At 29.6% G+C, this 21,514-nt stretch overlaps 1 protein-coding gene across 3 annotated transcripts in view; it reads right to left on the bottom strand.

Annotated features, from left to right (window-relative positions):
* The window catches only part of LOC134707489 (speckle-type POZ protein-like), a 57,801-nt gene that overhangs the window by 12,602 nt on the left and 23,685 nt on the right, over positions 1-21,514 (bottom strand). For 2 of the 3 annotated variants that reach the window (XM_063567265.1, XM_063567263.1), the window contains exons 2-4: positions 7,148-7,355; positions 1,662-1,783; positions 295-446 (exon numbers count right to left, since the gene is read on the bottom strand). In XM_063567265.1, the coding sequence (XP_063423335.1) occupies positions 295-446; positions 1,662-1,783; positions 7,148-7,225 (352 nt within the window). In that variant the 5' untranslated portion in view covers positions 7,226-7,355. Of the gene's footprint in view, positions 1-294; positions 447-1,661; positions 1,784-7,147; positions 7,356-10,113; positions 10,252-21,514 lie in introns of those variants that run through there. The other variant, XM_063567264.1, reaches the window with a different exon arrangement.

Below are 21,514 nucleotides of genomic sequence, written 5' to 3'. Positions count from 1 at the left end.
ACACTCAGAAATCAAAACTGTTGCAAAAAACTTTTAGATTGACAACACAAGTCAGTTTGATACATTTAAACGTTTTAAGCCAAGACACTGACAAGCAGCTAATTAAAGATTGAAAGAAGTTCTATTCTTATAGAATATGATTTTAAACATTGACTTTATCATCCAGAAACTAAATTTGTGACGGACGGACAAACATGTGCATCACTATATATACTCTTTCTATGACACAAGTATGAGAACTAGTTAATCTTAGAATAATTTTATTTAATTGTGTAGTGTGTAACATAAACTCACCCATAGCCTTTGTTTCCTCCCTTTTTGCATTAAGTATTGAGAATTTGAACTTGGCTCTAACTTCACTTTTATTACACGACACTAATAATAAATATAACGATAAATAGTCTTTACTTTCTTCATCTAAACCTTTAGGATTCACCCTCAAACACCTAAAATATATAAAAAAAAGAAAATCTTATATAGACCCTATTTACAGTTAGAATATTGAATCTGGCATTAAAAATTTCAAACTTTTCAGCTCTATAAAGTCTTTCAGATAATTTAATATGATTTAAACTAGGTTTAAAAAGTGGATCTAAATGCAGCCGATTTCCCCCCATTGTAAGCTTATAGAATAATAACAATCAAATCAAATTTAATCAAAATATAAATGCACATGACTGGAATGCACTTTAAATCCCTTTATAAATGTACTAACTTTAATAATAATTCTGGTTGTAACAAAATGCACTAGGAATATCTTAAGATTGACTTATATAGACTGAACCTAAATTTTTTTTGTCTATATATTTTTTCCCAATGGAAAACAAATAATAGAAATTGAACACATTCAATGTTACAGTATGAACTGTTTATTTAAAGATCTATATTCCTGTCATATATATATGTGGAAATGATGGTCCTGATTGAAAACCAACATCTATATCTTGCCTCCAGGAATATTCATTGACACATCTGTTTCGTGAATAAACAATACTCGACAACAATTTTTCTTTGTTTCCATGTGGGTGTAATACTACCATTGATTTTCCTGTATTAGTCTTTGTTAAATTTGCGCATTTTTAAAAAATTGTGTAGAATTTGTCTATGTTTTAAATAAGGAAATACTTGGCATGTGTAAAGTTTTATCCTTTCCAGTACTCACAGTAGACAAGATTTTACATAACATTTCACCAGAAATTAACCAAACAAATGTTCACCCCTTTTTTCCCTGTGTATTAGCTAAAGTAGCCATGTAACCTCAAGTTTCCAAAATATTCTACAGAAACACCAAATAAAAAAAAAGCTGTGCTTTGAAACCACCAAGATATATTATGTGTATGACCAGAATTTTTTTACTGCAATGAAATGTTGAATTGATTTCATACAACTGTCAAATTTAAGGGAATATTTTTTTCTACCCTTTTCATATGCAACCGGATGTGACATACTATAATTTGGTGGTATTGCACCTTGTAGAGATTTCTCTTTTTTTCCCGAAAAATCAAAAACAGAAAGTTTTGTGAATGTTTGTCTACTTACATCATGATGCCATTAAATGAAATTAGATATTCCTGCATTTATCATCTATCAAACTAGATACATGTAATACCATTTTTTAAACGAAGTATAAACAACATAATTTAATCTTCCAGAATTCTTACCATTTTAATTTATCATTAGCTCCAGCTGAGAATGTGGAACTTTTTAAAACTTCACCCATTTCTTCTCTACAGAAACTAAAATTGTTTATTGTCCATATGTAGGAAAACTTCACAACTTTCACCTGTGAAAAGAAAAATAAATAAATAATAAAATCATTAGGTTTGCTTCTCTGAGGAACAGCTTTTATTCAAATATGTTTTGAACAAAGTTATGACTGTAGCATATATACAAGTAAAATACTGAGGTTCAAAACAAAGGATTATATACAGCTTTAAACATGAAACAGAATGCTCTTTTATCCTGCACTGTTATACCTCATTGATAATTTAACTCAACCATCATTAAAACGGGTGTGCTTTTTTTTAAATGATGTTTATACTTGTATTTCTTATAATCATTTTGGTGCATAAATCTTTATAATTTTTTATAATATTATGAAAGGATAAATAAATTTTGTTAATACCTAAAATTGAATTTTGAATATTTTATTAATTAACTTTGCTGAATATGATTTAATAATGAATAGTCATGCTTAAGAGTACCTAACTTAGATTCCAACTTGCTGACACTAAAAAAACTAAATACAGAGTTATTACTTTTATATGAATTTAATGAAAACTCATAACAGCCTGTCACCAGAACATAAAGAGTTCCCTGAAGTCTTTTGCATATTTTTCAAAAGCAGTGTTGCGTATTGTAAGAAATAAAGTGCATCTAAAATAGTTATGATTTTTTTAATTAATTAATAATTCTGCTGTGCCTCATCTGTCAAGCTCAGCAGTATGTGTACTTCAAACAGATGTTTTTACAGTTAAAACTTGTAAAAAATGTCTTGTTAGGGTTTCAAAGAAAATATGTGTTTATTAATTGCAATAATTTATGAACTATATTCAGTACATAAGTAAGATGAATAGATGTTTCCCTGAAAGATGTTGAGTGCACACCTGCTTTTAAGTCTGACATCTAAACAAACAGGGAGGTCCAGAAAAGATGCAAAACCTTCTTTTTTTAAACTATAAACTAAACTGCCTGCAAGAAATGCAAAATATAAGAATCCTCATTTAAGCAATAAGTATAGAATAGTTACTGTAATAAAATTCACCTAATTCACCTGGTAAGTTGATGCCTATCTACTTTTAGAAGTACACTTTAATGAATCTTAGAAAATTGTATCTTGCACCTTAAGCTGGTTATTTTTTTTTTAATAAAACTGACCTCATTTCAGTTATTTTTTCTGATGTGATTTATCAGAAGACTTAATATTTTTGAAATTTAGAGTTTGATAATATTGTTTTATATCATATGACTGCACTTATTTGCTTAATTGTCATATCAGCTGTGCTGTGGTCAACCTATAAGTTATAACAAGCATTTTTTGTCAAAACAGAGTAAAATTTTGTACAGGTATAATGTTTTCCAGGTAAGTGATAAAACCAGCTGTATCATTTTGTTTTTTGTATAAGTTCAGCCAAAGGTCATTTAGAGGCTTATTATAGATTCAGTTCATTTTCACAAACTGTTTAATAAAACACAAGATGGCCTGATTTTAGTTTTTTAGGTGACAACTTAAAATTTATCATCTTTTCACCTAAAGTAATCACTATATTTAGTCATTAATTTGATTTACATGCGATTTTATTCTCCCTGAGACCAATTACTGGCTTACAAACTTGATCACATTTAAGTAATTATATAGTGGCAAAATTATACTGTATTGATCAATAAATGACCTAGAAACCTTCTGCTAACAGAACTATTCTGGAGCAGCTATTTTTCTACAGCTTCATTTAACAACATCAATCTATACTATGTCCTGAGAGTTTGTTTGGAGTGCAATTGACCTCATTTATTATTTTTCTCTGCCATTCCTGGCATTGTGTTGATTTTTTTTAAATCTTCTAACTGCTATAAAGATTTTTCATACAATAATAAGTATGCAGCCAGATATAAGATACTTTAATTCTACAAACAACAGACCGTTACTAGTAAGTGGTAGGGACATATATGTTTCTCATCAGACAATCTCCTTAAAGGACACATAAATCTAATATTTTTTTCAGACATTTAGAAGTGCATTTTATCAGGGAAATTTCCATATCTTATTGCAGGTTCCAGTTTTTAAAATGAAAAGAAAAGATATGATGTCAAATCCTGACACAAAATCACTTACATGTTTCTTTCCTCTCTAAGACTTTAATCATATCTTAAACACTTTGTTTATTTTGCTTTATAAGGACCAAATTAAACAATCATTGAAGACCTTTTTATCTTTACACCAGTTCACTTTAGTTTAGAGTTCTACTTACTTAAGTTTTCAAAGGTTAACAAGTATGCTTTTTTTTGCACTAAGCATACCTCAAAGAATATGGGAAAAGAGGAAGTAGGTGTTTTACAAATCTGAAAAGCACACACACAGTAAAACTCATCACTTAACCAATTATGATGTCATGCTAATGAGTACTAATAATGGAAAAATGTCAAATATAATGGAATTTTATATGATTGTCACACAAGTGAGAGGTTTAGCCTGCTATACAGCTAGGTTCAACCCAACATCATCCTACATAAGAAAATGAATGTATCAAATCAGGAATGTGACAAGTAATTTTCCATTCCTTAGATGAGTTTGAGCTTTTTATTTTGTCATTTGCTTAGAGACTTTCTGTTTAGAATTTCCTTGGAGTTCAGTATTTTGGTTATTTTTCAATTCACATGTTAATATTCATTATTGCCAAGCTGCCAACCAAATATGAAGACCCTGTGTTAATGTCAGCTGGCAAATATTTCAAGTATATATCTGTACCAAGTCAGGAATATGACAGTTGTTATCCATTCATTTGATGTGTTTGGACTTTTGATTTTGCCTTTTGATTTTTGATTTTCCTTTTTGAATTTTCCTCGGAGTTCAGTATTTTTGTGTTTTTACTTTTTTCTAATCAACTTAAAACACAATTTTTATGTTCTAAGGAAGTTAACCTGAATGAAAAGTTGGAAATTTGGACTACCATTTACAAATGCGGATTGATAGATTTAAGGGGCAGAAATTTTACCTTTCAACAGAGCAAAAAGGAGCTCCTCAAAGAGAACTTTACAGGGGTTTTATTACTGAAAAAGAAGATGTAAAAGAATGACCATATTTCTATACCCAAGTGATGTAACCCCTGAAAAATTCAAAACATTGGCAAACAAAAAGTAGGTGTCTGATGATCCAAAAATGTTTACACAATTCAACTCATCACTGTCAATCTGTTGACAAACTAAGAAGCTGTACCTGTTAAAAGTGCAACTAAAATATTGGTCAGACAAAAGGACAGGCAATATAACCCTTTCTCCTAGAGCAGCCTAGGGTTGGGGTATAATATAAATATGAATATAAATTTGAAAACTAAAATTGTGAGTCAGTACAAACAGGAAGAGAATGTATTTATAGCTACGACTTGGCTATGATTCCTTAAAATATTTTAATATGGTTTATCATAACATAAGCTTAAAGTACAAAATATATTATGCTGTTGATGTCAAAGCATTCAGATAATATCATCGAAGTTCAAAGCATTCAGATAATATAACAGAAGTTCAAAGCATTCATATTAAAGTACACTTGTGTAATTTTCTATGAGTTCTTGTTACATATAAATGTATTTACTACAACAAAGGAGATGATTTCAGGAGTCAAGTTTATCAGAATGTCATCTTAACCAATGATTTCACAAAGAAAAAAATGCAACTGAGCAAACTTCTTTTACTGAAAAAATTTGTTGAATATTAAAATTCCTTTTTTTAATATAATCTATATAAAAAAAAGTGAGCTTCATTTCAATATATGTAGCTTTGTTGCTGAAATAATAAATGCGTGAAAAACACAGAACAATTTAAAAAAAAGAAGGAATAATTCGTTTTATTTTCCAGACATTGACCTGAATCACATAAGCAGACAAATCACATTTTTGCACTGGTACTCTTTTCTTCAGTGAAGATGAAAATGTTACCCGAGAAGTAGTAAAATCCATTAGTTATCTTGAAAATATCAGAAATCCTAACCTTTTTAAACAATTGGCTTACTTTGTTGCACTATTACAAAATGTTGCTATTCGAGTATTTCAAAATGAAATGTCAAATTATTGCAAAATATTAATAAGCGGATGGGAAGAAGCCATGGTGACCTTTGAAATCTCTGTGAAATCAGACAACACTATACATGTCCAAAATAATCAAACTAGTCCACAAAACACTGCACAAAAAAAAGATGAAGTTCTGAAAAAAAATTATTTATACGAGGCTACTGGACAGTACCGGTACTAAGGGCAAAAAACATTCATTTAAAAAAAAGGCAATCATAATAGTGTCATAAATTGGCATTTTCTTAGGCAAATATAAGCTCTGAATACCTGCTAAAAGGGCTTAAAATGTTATTTTAATAAAATCTTACGGCCATAAAATATCCAACTTGAAAAACAAATCCCATGCATTTGTCATTACTTATTTCAACTTTACATTGAAATCAGCAAATTATTTTCAGGTCACTATACCATTTGACTTATCTACCATTTTGTTCTTTTAAAAGTAACACTGACCAATTGTTTTTAATTGTCATTTTTGTTTCAGTGAAGATTTCTTAAAAATCTTTTATGGAACTGATTGAGCTTTTGTGTTTGATTTATATTTATTAATGAAATGCACATTTATACCCCTGGGGGTTGAAGGCATATACAAATAATACAATATACACAATAGAAAAATTAACATATTAAACATCATATATATAGTGTTAAAACAGTAATATTTATGCAGGCGTTGTGTCCACTCCCCTCAGTGCAAATGACTTTTTAATGAACGGAACAGTAAGCTGCATAATATCAAATGAAGATAGAATTAATTGTAATCTATCTGTTTCAGACAAATTAAAGTATTCTGGACATATATTATTTATATCTTTTTCAAGCTGATTACGTAAAGATTTATTAATTTTACATTTTAAGAAAAAGTGGGTTTCATCTTCATCCGCATTTATATTACAATGTTTACATATTCTATTTTCTCTTTGAATTCTTTTATATCTACCCCTCTCTATTTCCAAGAAATGGTCACTTACACGCATTTTACATAATAATTTTCTATTTTCAAAACTATTTTTAGAAATGTATTTGTCTATTTCATATTTTGTTTTTATTTTACTGTACAAGAATATTTTACTGGTTTCATTAGTTAATTTTAATTTTTCAAAGAAAATATTTTCAAAGCTATCTTTAAGTTCTTTTTTAATATTTTTTGAGAATGAACTCTTCTCTTGTTTATAATTTATATCCTGAATTTTATTTATATCTAATTTATTTACATTGGCTATATTTTCTACATATGAAAACCATGAAAATATACCGTTAGTGCTAAGCCATTTAGATAAACAAAAAGCATCATATAATAAAGGGTTATTTTCATCACTAGAAATTCTTGCTAAGACTAAAGTGGCATTTGCAATAAGACTTGCCTGTGTGTAACACCAGTTTTCTGCTACTGGACATGACATTTCTGGCGGTGGCGGTGTTGGAACACGCGTCACCGCCATTCGTCCGGAATGATCCGGTGCTGATGATGCCTCTCGATCCAGTGTGTCTGGTATGTTGGACGGTTGCAACAGGGCAACAAGATATGACAAAGGAATTCTGGGATTTTTTGCTGAATTGTCACTGCCAGATCTGAAAAAAATTATAGGAATGATTAAATATATAATAAAATTGCCAACATTGAGTAAACAAAAACTAAGCTCTTAGGCAAACAGATTGTCTTTAAAGAATTTGTGCTAGATGATACAAGCTGACAGCCCATAAATGACAGATAATCCTATCCAGGCACTTTATTGTGACAGTATCAGTCTTTGCTCTTCCTCTAAAATGCTGCATGCTTAGAAGCAGCAAAAACTAATTTTCAAGTTTTTGGTTTGACAGAGCTAAGAGATGGAATCAAGCAACTCTCACACTTTATGTTGGGATGCTACAATCATACCATCCATATAAGTGCCCAATATAAAACAAATATTGCTGAAAAAGGAAAAAGACCATCAAACAATTCTATAATGTTAAAAAGGTACACAACTGTAGCATTGGAAACACCTTTGGAAGGGTAAAACTATTGATGTAAACTGGAGGTCAGGTGGAATTGTTGACAACAAAAATTAAGTCCATGTTTGCTATATTTTTTTAATATAAATAGTATTATGCTTGGGGCATATAATATATATATATTTGTTAATGTTGATTCTGATTATTTTTTTTATATTGAACTTGTACAATTAGTAAACAAAATCATTTCACCTATAACCTTGTTTACATCAGAACACATTTTTGAAATGTTATCTCAGTGAAAGGTATTTGAGAACATTGAATTTTATAGCCATTAGAATTCAATTTTCTGTTCTCTATGCTCCAATAGTTTAAAACTAGACAGACATGTATCCTGTTTACCTTTACAATGTTTAGTTCAGATAAATGTATGTACAATTTACCTAGACATACATTTATCTAAAACAACCAGTCTGGTCCAAAATTGTAATGTAAAGTTTAGTGCAAAAAACTGAATCATTGTCTGGAATGTGAAATTATCAGGTCCAGGACTAGGATTATGTGGAAACTATACATTAAGTGCTAATACAGATATGAAAATCAATACACAAAGGTTAAGAATGGGTGCTCATTTAAAAATCAATACACAATGGTCATGAATGGTTGCAACACTATTGTTTCTGTTGATAATATTAAACTCCACAAGATAAAGTGAATAAAAACACTTGCATTCACAAACTATTTTATATGGGGTCATAATTTGCCAAAGAGAAAACTATCTTTCAGAGACCAAAGGATTAATGCAACTAAAGCCTAAAGGTTACAATGCAACCTGAAACAATGAGCAAAACCCCTTGTTTTCCCAATTACTAGACATTTTTTAACAAATCATTATTGTTAATTTTGAAATATTCACACAAAAGCCCAAAGAATTATTAGTAGTGCTTCAACTAAGACAGTCAAATGATTGCCTTGCAAGATCAACGAATCAAGATTTGCTCTGACAACCAATCGAATTATAATTCAAAGTTTTATGAAGAATATTAGATTATGCTTATTAACTAAACAAACCAATCCTTCTCTTAAAGTACAACTTTAAAGTAGGGATTCTTCTGATGCCATTTGAAATTATCAGTTTTCAAGAGCTGACATGCCAGTACTTTTAAATCTTCAATCGTTACCCTTTCCATAATTGAACAAGAATATTTCCATATGTATGACATAATGCCCTGCTTGCACTATCCAATTTCCATGTTCAGCGAACTGTGGAATCAGGGTCAAATCCATAACTTTGCATATAATTTAAATAGTTCACATCATAATGAATAACAGTGTACTAAGTTTCAAGTTGATATAACCGCAACTTCATGTCATAAAATACCTAAACCAAAAACTTTCAACTTGAGATATATTGGAATAACATGATTACATTTCTATGATCAGTCAACCAGAACTGAAATTTGCATACAATTTTAAAAGTTCATGTCCAAATGACAAAGTTTCCAGTTGATGAGACCTCAAATTCCTTGTAAACTACCTTAACCAAAATCTTTAACCATATATGTGATAATTGAAAGAAATATCAGACGAACAAACAGACAATAAAACATAATTTAACCTCTGTCCTAGGCCAAAGGTTTTTTTACAAGGGGGTCCTTGGAATAAATCTACACTGGGCTTCACTAATATTTTCATTGAAAAATACCAAAAATGTGTCAGTTCTTTGAAAAATTGGTGGTCAAAACATTCAGACCACCATTTTTCGAGAACTCTGCTAGGCCAGGCATAAAAAATCAAAAAGTATAATGAGGTCTAAGACTATTCAAATTAAAAAGAATCTGTCTGATATTGTCATAGATAGAGGTTAACTAATTCCAAGCCCTCATTTCTAGTTATCTCAACTTACTATACATTTGCTCACGTTTTCTACAGAAAGAGTTCAATTATAAACAAAAACAGAATTTATTAAGTTATTTCTTCATGTTATTATATCTAAACCTTTGAATTTTAGTAAATTAAAATACAGAATACTGGTAAACAGATTTTTCTCTTTAGTTTATAAATTTCTTTTATATATGTCTGTTTTTGTGATCTTTTAAGTTTGTAAGAAATTGAAAATTGCCATCACTTCATAGAAATATTTCATCATAGGGACAGAATTGACAACAATGAAATCATTATGTAATGACTAAATTTTTCAAAGACAAATTTGAAACAGTTTGATGTTTCACATGCTCCAGTTTACTGCTATATGACATATATGTATGAAACAAAGCAAAAAGCTTGAAGTTTAAATTTTATTTGAAAGTTATCATAATAAGATTAAACAAGTACTGAATGTCCTGTATCTTTTATACTTCAAAATAAACTTGATAGACAAATGGTTTATATTTACCCTAAAACAGATCTGAGATTATTAACATCAATCATCTCCAGTTGTATGTTATAAATCCTTTAAACAATCAACTTAGCATTTTCTCATTTAGTAAAACCAACTTTCACTTTGTTATAACCCTAAGAATAAACAGTGACTTTTCTGTCAACGACCTTGACCTGTAAATGAGGATTTCCCTTTGAATGAGAAAACAGTTCAGAGCATGTGCATGCTTATTCACATGTTTGAACTATGAATGGATAAATGCCATGTCACATGGTACTACTACTAATCATTATTTATGAGATAATTAGTCTTAAAATATTGATTAAGATTTACGGATACTAGTACATTTGCTATTACTAATAATACTCAGGTAATGATTAAACTGTAATGTACCTTTATTTAAAAAAAATCTATTCTTAGATCCCACAGTTAAAGGGAAGTACTGACTTATTTTTTGATTTGTCAAATTTTGGTCAGGATGTGTATGACGACATTTCCCACTACGGGAAAATTTATAAAACACTGCTTCATTTTCCTGGTAATTCTGGAAGTCAGAACATATGTATCAAAGGATAACAGAAACCATATAACACAACTGGGAAATGATTAAAACAAGACAAATACACTAGTTATACATACATCAAATCAAAAGAAGATGATTTATTTTAAATACGGAGTATGAACTATGTAAATCAAATCTTCCTCGTACTTATAACCTTCATTAGACAGATTTATATCTTACACTTAGATCTTTTTGACATAATATAAAGACAATAAGTAGAACAAAATGACATAGCAAAATAAAGGGGGTAAAGTATACTTCATACCACAAGGGTACAGAAATGCCCCCCCCCCCACTACTTATTTTATTTTTTAATTTTTTAATTTACTTCTACTGTTTTGTAGTTTAAATACAGATTTGTCTACTTTTTGTGGGATTTATTTGTGGGAGTACTTTTCTTTGTTAGAACATGTATCAATATTTAAGTTAGTGTGACTCATTTGTTAGTTAATGGGGTTTTCAATTCATGGTTTTGATGATAATTATTTTCAGACTCAATAAAAAAGTTTATCACAACTGGTACCCCAAAAATAATAATACTATAATAAAAGTAGTATCAAACTATCTTATTCTATGGTACTCAGCAAAAATAATCTGTTCCTAGTATTGTCACGTTTACATTGATTTTAATACATAGTTTCCAAATTTAGTCATTATCAAGGACATATACATTGAATGACATTCAATAAGTTGGTCAAGTATACTTGACAAATATCTAGAACATATTCAAGGAAAAGTTTAAATTTTTTAGCACATAAAACTAATATTTGTTAGATTAAAATCCCAATATAGTATCACCAAGGAGGTTAGCATTTTTGTCATCTCAATATAACCTCTTTGATATCTCCTAAGGTTTTTGCTCTTAACTTTCTCATCTTTAATAAAATTATCAAGCTGGGGTCTTATTATCATTAATATTACAACAGTATTATCTACTAACATCATTCTATATGGCTAATGATACTAGTATTTTTTTTATTATTATAAAATACGGTATATATATATCCATGTATTACGAATTTATATTATACGTGATATGATATCTAAATGGATATGAACTTGATGCAGAATTACAAAGTACATCCCTTTGGAAGATGATTCTTGATAAATTCATTCATTATGAATGAGATGATGATTGATTTTGTATAAATGAAATCACAAAGTCTGAAACATGTTCAAAATAATTGATTTAAATTCTCTTCATGTTCTTTTTTTAAACTTGTGTCACTGAACATGTAGACTGACCTACAGACATGTTTAATTAAACATTGTACTTTGCAATATAACAATATTCTTATTTTATTGGATCTAGGTTACGAAACTCTTCAGTTTTTTTATAAGTACACATCATCCTTTAAGAAAATCTATTTCATGTTGAACTTAAATGTAATCATCTTTTTATTCAATTAGTGTGACATCTTGGCCAAAAATAACTGATCTTTAATGGGAAATGGGTTTTACAGTATAATGGGGAATACCAGAAACTAGCTGATCTCGGTTAATAAAAAAATTAATGTGATTTTTTTTTCTCTTCTTATTTTAATGTTAGTGAAACATAAAATTAATTTACTCATTCTCTGTTATTCAAATATACATGAATTTTTCATGTGACATTCTTACATCTTGTAAGATTAAATTTGTTAAACGGATGTTGACTTAAATTTAATAAACAAATGTATTTGGGGAAATACAAAATATTTAAACCAAACATGGGTATTTGGCACACATATTTGTGTAACAAATTGGACCACTTTTTTTTAAACTATTATAACTGGCCATTAAGCAGACATCAATTAAACAAATCAATCAATTCATTTAAAATACAAATAAATTGAAATTCCTAATATAACAAATTTTGTTTCCATTCCCAGTGTTGACTATGACTTCATCTCTTTGCTATGAGGAAAAAAAAAGAACATAGCTATTTATAGGTAGATATGACATGAAAAATGTTCTGTACCTAAACAAGTATGAAGGTAAACAAAGCACCCTGTAATCATAGGTAGCTGTAACAACCAATGCCTGGTGTATCATACCACTAGTCATGTAATCTAATTCAGACAGTTTTGACCACAAAGTCATCATGGAATGGCAATGCAATCACGTACCAGCCACACAAACTCAGGACTACGATTTTCCACAGTTTTCTAAGTTTATTTCCTTTCTCCTTTTTCATAAATAATGTATTCATAATAGGCTTATTCATTTTTAATTTAAAGTAAATCATCTCAATTATTTTCACCTGTTTTAAATATGTTGTAAAGCGATAAGGTGGACAGATTCATCTATGTAAAGTTATTTTTAGTCCTGCTTGGATGGAATGGACATATAAAAAAAAAATTGACAGAAATTAAAGCTAATGATACAAAATAAATATATAATCAATACTTTATTCATCTCAAACAAAAGAGTGCAAAAGTTAGGGTCTCAGAGGAACACGTTGAAATACAAATTTTTTAATACATATGTACAAACATTTCAATAAATCGTTGTCAAAGCCTATCCCAGCACCCCAACTCCATAGATCATAAGGTGTTTCGAACATCTATTTAGACCAATTAGAATTAACTAATTGATCATGGCCATGTCCATCGTCAGGAGCCCAAGCCATTGCATAGTGACACTTATTATAAAAATACTGTACTTTTTATTAGGGGCTCTAATATTTCAATAAATCATGTCAAAGCCTATCCATTTATTTCAATAAATCGTTGTTAGAGCCCCTAATAAAAAGTACAGTATTTTTATAATAAGTGTCACTATGCAATGGCTTGGGCTCCTGACGATGGACATGGCCATGATCAGTTAGTTAATTCTAATTGGTCTAAATAGATGTTCGAAACACTTTATGATCTATGGAGTTGGGGTGCTGGGATAGGCTTTGACAACGATTTATTGAAATATTTGAGCCCCTAATAAAAAGTACAGTATTTTTATAATAAGTGTCACTATGCAATGGCTTGGGCTCCTGACGATGGACATGGCCATGATCAATTAGTTAATTCTAATTGGTCTAAATAGATGTTCGAAACACCTTATGATCTATGGAGTTGGGGTGCTGGGATAGGCTTTGACAACGATTTATTGAAATATCCTGACTTTTAAGATTAATTTAAAAACCCAATTATTTTTAAATATGTTTTTTTTTAATATTTTGATCTTGCAATTTATTGAAAAAATTAAATTTTGTAAAAAAATCAAAATCACATATATATAAGAAAAAAAAGATACATTTCTTGATTGGTATTGTATATTTATTTTAATCACTTCTTGTAATTGTCACCTATGAATTGAGAAAGAAACCATGTGGCATCTGTGAACTAACATAATATAATTGATGTGACAGTTTAACTTGAAAATAATGTGTTTTCTAAGTGGTGCAGGAGATAAGTTCACTTTTTATTCAACATCATTTTGATGCAAATTCTTGGGCTTAGTTTGAAGACTGCAAAGTCAAATTGCTTAAATGTTAAATTAAAAAAAGTATTCTCTTTTTTTCAACAAAACTATTGCATCAAAAAGAAAACTGAATTTATACTTGAGAGCCTGTCATATTTTTTTAATTCTATTCTAATAATTCCTTAAGCAGGCAATAGTCTAGACTAGGTAGCCTGATGAAACCCTAAGTTCAAATAGAGGTCAATAATCTCTCTACTGGTTGTTGTCCTTCATCCCAGACAGATAACAAATATTAATGGCTTTTTTACCACAAATCATTCAATGATATATTCTGCCTGCATCAACTTTTCTCCAAATTAGTAAACAAGTAAGATTTCATTTTCATCTTTTGGTTTGAATCCAAGTAAAAGTGAAAAATACTGGGTTATTTGTCACATGGAATGTTTTAAACTTGAAATATTGCTTTTTGAAACTGAAAAGGTTACACTGGCAGTCTTCACGAGGATTTGCTAAATCTACAGGCCCGGAGCTCAATTTTTGAAATTTTTTAGTTAGATTCTGTTGGCCTGTAGGTATGATTTTTACGACCCGAAAGCAATTTTACAAGCCTGGGTTGCCTGGGCTGCCACTTGGCGTGAAGACTGCACTGGAAAATAAATCTTACTGTTTGACTTGAAATAAATGACCATATAGAACCGTTTTTGGGATTTGAAATTTGAAACAAGTTTTCATATGATAAAGAATAGATATTCTCCTAAATTACAATGACAATAATTACAGCAATTTATAGATATATTAACTAAGTGAACTTATAAGGACAACAGTACAATTGTCACCATTGCAAAATTGGCAGGATTTTAATTTCTTCACCAAAAATGAAAATGTTACACCATTGGTGAAACATCTATTGATAAAGTTATTGTTAATCACAGCTTAAATGTTTGTTAAAAGGCATTTGAAAATATCCAAGATGCACTGAAATGGTGAATAACAGTAAATCTCAAATGGTGTACAAAAGGATGCAGAAAAGGAATACATTTTTTTTTTAATTGTTTAATTAAAAAAAAAACAGAGAAAAATCATACCTGCATCATTAAACTTACTAAACCGGATTTGAATCAAATTTTAATACTTTTTAAAAGTTTATAAAAAAGTAATAGACAATTTTGAAATGACATATATCTTATTATTTGCCTATTTTTAATATACTTTCTTTTTAAATTTTTTGATTTTAAATGCAGTCATTGGTAATACTTATTGGTCCATTGATATATCCCATGCCCCATTACTTTATTTTGACCAACTGAGAAAGACAAGAAAGCATGTGCATGCCCTAAAAATATTACTTTGGGTTAAAGTTATAGTGATACTATTATTACTCTAATTTTTCGATATGCTGACATCTTGCATGAACACATTCCACGCTACCATTAAAGTAATCATCATTTATAACCACCTACATCTTATTTAAGGCTGGTCTCTATTTGATCTTTCAGCTAAAACATCTTCCCCTCAAGGGGTCCTCTTTTCATTTTTAATAAATTAATCAATGGTTCATGTCCTGATTTGTAATACAGGTCAAACCAGGTCAACATGAGGAGTTAATCCACAAGGAAGGAAAATTAAATGATTAAACTTACTTGGTGACTTTCTATTGACTCAAGTCAATAACCACATTCACCAATGTCATTCATTACAACACAAAAGACCATGCATTGCTATTCTTAGGTTTGGTTTCTTTCCTTGTTAAAAAGTACAAGTTTCTATGACAGTTTCATATCATCAAATGATTCAGAATTGTCTTTCAATTATTGGACATGTGTTACTTTGCTTTTAAAAAAAGACAAAAAGACAAAACAAATAATTTTAAATCTTCTTCAGGGTTGGAAAGAAAATGTTTATGATAACCTCATCAGTGGCTTTTGGGCAGGCTGAAATGTGGGAATAGGGGAAACTTCTGAAAGTGAAGAGCAACATAGTTTTATCTTCTAGTCCCCCTCTCTGTAAGGCCTGAGTGCAATTAAATAATATTGTCACAATGACAGCTATGGGTACATAATTCTAGAAGCAAATTGAATCGAATCTCTATAGATTATCTATAAAAATGTGTTGCATTTTGTACCTAGCATACAGAAAACATTAGATAATACATTGCAGATCAAAATGAAATTAATCAACAGAGTTTTTTCTTTGTTCTCTCTTTAATATAAACTAATTATCTGTAACCGAATGAAACAGTGGAGAACATGTGTACTTCTATCTAGGTTTGTTCATCATGAAAAATTACATACTTGCAAGTTGGTGCAGTATTTTTCATGCTTTATTATCACTTTTATATTACATTAATAAATCATGACATTGTATGGAAATAATCGATGAGAAATAAAAATTAGTGTCACGATCAGTGCACTTAACAGAAGGGATCTCTACTGTAAGTAGGTCTATTTCTATCTATAGAAATAAGGTTTAACTGTGTGAGTTGGTATCTGCAGGTGCACAAGTAAATTTTTAATTTATGGCTTGAACAAGTACAATAAAGATGAAACCCCATATTCAACAAATATCTTGTAGCTAAAATGTGACATACAGTTCCTAAAAAAAAGACAGGACCTACAGCTTTCATTCCCTTCTCAGATCAAACTAAAATTTTCTCATTATCATAGTTTTTGAGGAAAGTTTCAATGAATTCAAATGAAACATCAAGGAATAGTTCTGGCAAGGTTTATGTAACATTCTTTTGCAAGGATTATAGGCCTAGACAAAATTTTGATAATAACACCCATAACATTTATTGTAAATGAATTAAAACTTCAAAGAAATAGTTTATTTTATTGGAAAATACCAGAAGTTGTCAAAAACTTACCTTTAAAAGTAATGTGAGAATAACAAGTAGACATTTTAGTAAAAAAAAATATTAATTTTTAAATATTTTAGTCCTGGTAAATGTATATGCTTTTTGGTTATTTGTGTCTTTGGATTGCTGTCTGATGGACATAATTAAGTCATAAAAAAAGGAGATTTCTTCAACAAAAAGTCTTCCCTGTTAGTATTAAAGTCACTACAGAAACTATCAGCTAATAAGGAAGAAATTAACATAATTTTATTAAAGTCATAAAGGAACATAAGCATCTTTGTTCTTATTGGTTACAATCCAGTAAACTTTATATTAAGGCATTATTGTGCTTCTATTTCCTTGTCACAACTTCATGTCATAATTAATAAACCAATACAAAATATCTTGAGAGTACAGACTGATGATATCCATGTCAAGAGATTGAAAGTATACAGTTTGCTCATTGTTAAAGGCATTACAGTGACCTATATACATGTAGCTGTTAACCTTGACATCATTTGGTCTCGAGTGGATACTTGTCTCTGACATTGGCAATCATACTACATATTCTATTTTTATATCCATGTTTAGGCTTTATTATCATTATATACCAAACTACCCACACTATGTCTATTGCTCACTTAACTTTATTAATTTCAAATAACAAAAGAGTTGTAGGTGTAAAACCTCAATGTGCATTGTGTATAAGATTTATAGATTAATAGTGAAATATTATGGGCAAACAAGTATATGAGAACTGCATATTTAAGGCCAATAAGAAAGTATTTCGGGTTGTTTTTTTATAACAGCTTTACACTTGAACACAAAATGACAATAATTTTCAAGCAACATTTACAGATTCACGTTTTAAAGAGATCATAAGCTTGAGATATCAAATCAATCCTACTTTAGCTGTTAATCTTTCAGGTTTACTTTCATTTCAATGTTACTAGGTACTAATTGAGTCTACTGTAGATTTCCTACGAGACACGATCCTAAAGCTAACTTAATAAGTTAAGAGAGAATATTAAGAAAGGCATTAAGTTCAGGCTGTGCACTGAGTTATATTACACAATGGTCTAATTCAAATGTAATAAAACATTCATCTAGGGTTTTTTTTATATAGCGGAGTTAAGAACAGAACTAGATTTTTTTGTTTTCTTCTAGTACATTCGATTTTTCCTTTCACCTTTTAAGGTACAAACTTAAATATGTTGATTTGTCAGTAAAAACAAACAGTACTTATTCAAATCTCTTAACCCAGGTTATCATTTTAAACAATGAAATTAATTTACAGGAAAACATTTTACCAGTCATTTATGCAATCATTAACACATCTAAATAAATGACCTCGCAAATCCAAATTATGAATCTGAATAATATATGTACTGGCCTGACACTCACTCACTCAGAAGTCACTCAACTGAACTGAGGTGCTCAAAACTGAGCATGTTGGACAGGAATTGATATCTTTTCAGCACTGTATCTCCTGAATAGTTATCTATTTCTTGTTAAAATAATTTTTTGGGGTAAAAAATAAACTACGGTACATAAAATAACTTTGAATTTTTATAAATCATTCAACAACTTGCATGCATAAAGTAATTATTTATTAAATAATGCTATTTTCATTACTTCTGAGACAGAACTCCTTGAATATTTTACTTTGGAAAGTAATAAATAAAATAATTTGTACAAATTGCAGGTATATTTTTATACATGAAAACAATGAACAATTGATCTTTTTCTACCTTAAAACCTCTGTGGACTTCAAAGCCATAAACTAAATAAACAACTTTTGGACTAAATTTAAATACTGTCAGTTTTTTACTTTTGAACAAATATCTATCAAATCATTCAAAATTAAACACACAGCAGAATGCACATTATGTTATTATTTTTATTTCCTTAGTGTTCACTAGGCAGCAAGTCCAATAAAGATTGTTTCTGAAATAAAATGGAACTTTATCTTTTTCCTCCAAGTAACAAAAGAAGTTCAATCTTATCAAAAGGCTTCATCATGTCCACATGAATCATGAGTACCAATCAACTGTTATCATATCATTATATTCCAATAATTCAGGGAAAGAAAGCAAAAATTTGAAGTACAAGGATAACAAATTCTTTCAAGGCATACTCGAGTTTGCGTGCAACATGAATCTATTCTCAGGGACAATAATATATAATTCTAAGGAAACATCACTATTTTCAAATCCTATTGTGCTATACACAAATACCCTGTTATAGCTTTAAGTTTAAAAAATTATCAAGAAACATTTTCTAAATATTTCAAGGGGCATAACTTTACATAACTAAATGTTGCAAAATTTTATAGTTCCACTTGTACAGTGCTTTTCACCATTTGAAAATATGTGGGGAGACCTAAAAATAAGACTTCATTTCAAAATTTACTCAGATTCTGTCGATTTGCTAATTTATATAGGAAATACATTTAGTACTTAAAATAGTCTATATTGTTATACAATGAAACCCTTTTTTCAATATTTTTATTTGCATAACTTGTAAGTTCTTAGTTATTGAATTTTTAGAATCTATATCAATTGTAATCTGTGCTAAATCACAAATTAAAAAGGGTCAAGCTTATGTATAGAATGCCCTTGAAACTTCCTCTGATAACATCAAACAAACATTATGGAGTGTGACAACTATTTTTAATATCCAGACAAGATACTCTTAGTACAAATTAATTAGATTAAAGGATGTACTAACTCAACTTATGTAAATCGGATGCTCAATATTTTTCATATAATTGTTTGAGAATATTCTCTAAAAGATAAAATTAATAAGCCTTAAAAGAGCACACAATAATTTCTATAAACCGTATTTCACTATTAATCTATATAAATTTTTCTCTTGTTTGATTTCATGACCGATTTTATTTTTTTATATTTTATATCGTTTACTTAAAATTCAACTTCTTACATCATAATTATTGAGTCCCCTAAACCCATTTCTTACAATTAGCAAGGATTTGTATAACTATACAAATCCTTGCAATTAGTAAGGACAATATAAGAAAAGGTGGTCACATCTGAAAAAAAAACTTATGCAAAAATGAGATGAACACTGAACTTCAGATATCATTTCAATAAAAGATTGTCAACATATTTCCTCCAGTAGTGACCAATCGATATACTGCAATTACACATCTACTTGATTGTTAACTAGCTTGGTGTAAACACATAAATCTGATTTGGATTTCCTTAATGATCAATCTGTAGTACAGAAAACACAAGTCAGGTGCCCCTACCTGATTATAAACTCTGAGCACTCATTGTACCACTAAATCATCAATTAGAAAGTAACGCACTAACAAGAACATGTTTGAGAAATCTTAGGGAGGATTCTGTTCTGCATTTCATTAAAGAACAAATCATTTAGTATGGCAAATCTATTGTTTTACAAAAAACCTAAAAGGAAGAAACCTATTTGTGCTTGATAAAATTCCTGTTCACAGCAGATACTGAGAGGAAGTAAAACTTATAAATACATGCCACCTAGATGTCAACGTCATTTAAAAACTTGCGAGGCATGCACTCATTTTTTGATTGAATAACTTTTGTTAAACCATCAATGACGTTCAAGATTTCAATACTCCAGAGAAAAAGTACATAATATCAACATAATCATTTACGAACCACAACCATAGGACATCAATTACGATTTTTAATTATTATGAAAGACTGCACTCGGTGTACTAATTGAATTCATTGAGCTACTTAATAGGTGAAACTTGTTTGAACTATGCAGGTTACAGATTTGTCCTTGTTTCAACTTTTTAAAACAGGAAATTGTTTTACCCTGCAAACTTTAATTCTCTGTGTAAAATTATGCAACTTTAAACAGTTATCCATCTTAAAGGATGAATACTTGACAGTTTGACAAAGGCACATTGTCCCAGATGAACCTGCCATAATGGCATTAACAGGATCATTTCTTTTTTGTATGCATGAGATTTAAAAATTCTTGATAGCAAAGAAGTGCACCTAAGGTAGTAATAAATGCATCCAAATTTCTGCACATGGTTAATAAAAAAAAGAATCAAGGACTCAAATTTGACGTTTGCAATGTATGAGAGAGAAATGTTGTTTTTTTTTTTTATTCCACAATATGTTGCATGCTGTTAACAGTTTGCATTGCTTTTTATGGTGTTTTTAGATGCTATCCATTCATAAATATGCTATTATACATGTACAGACGTTACACGCGATGTTCGTACATGTGAGCGTAACATAACGTCGCGAATATTTCGTAATGTTCAAACCAAAACTTCGACTGAAACGTTGGTTTTAAGCATGTGCGACATTCTTGTAAGACTACGCAAAATCGACGGTGCGTTTTAACTACTTATCGAAAATTGATGTACTTTTTTGAAAAATTAAGAAAAATAACATTTTAAAAAATAATAAAATTCTACCATAATAAGAGCTCTGACAAGCAAACAATTGATGTAAATTTGAGTTGAGTTCGTTTTTACGTCAAAAAATGGCGGTGTGACAACCTTGTAAGCCTTTGAAAAATCGCTCATAAATTACCATATATCATTTTTCAGGATATTTGTTTTTAAATTCATAAATTTAAGCAAAATAACATTGATGTAG

Source organism: Mytilus trossulus, chromosome 2 (assembly GCF_036588685.1).
Source record: "Mytilus trossulus isolate FHL-02 chromosome 2, PNRI_Mtr1.1.1.hap1, whole genome shotgun sequence".
Classification (NCBI taxonomy): Eukaryota; Metazoa; Mollusca; class Bivalvia; order Mytilida; family Mytilidae; genus Mytilus; species Mytilus trossulus.
This window is presented reverse-complemented; position numbering and strand designations above follow the sequence as displayed.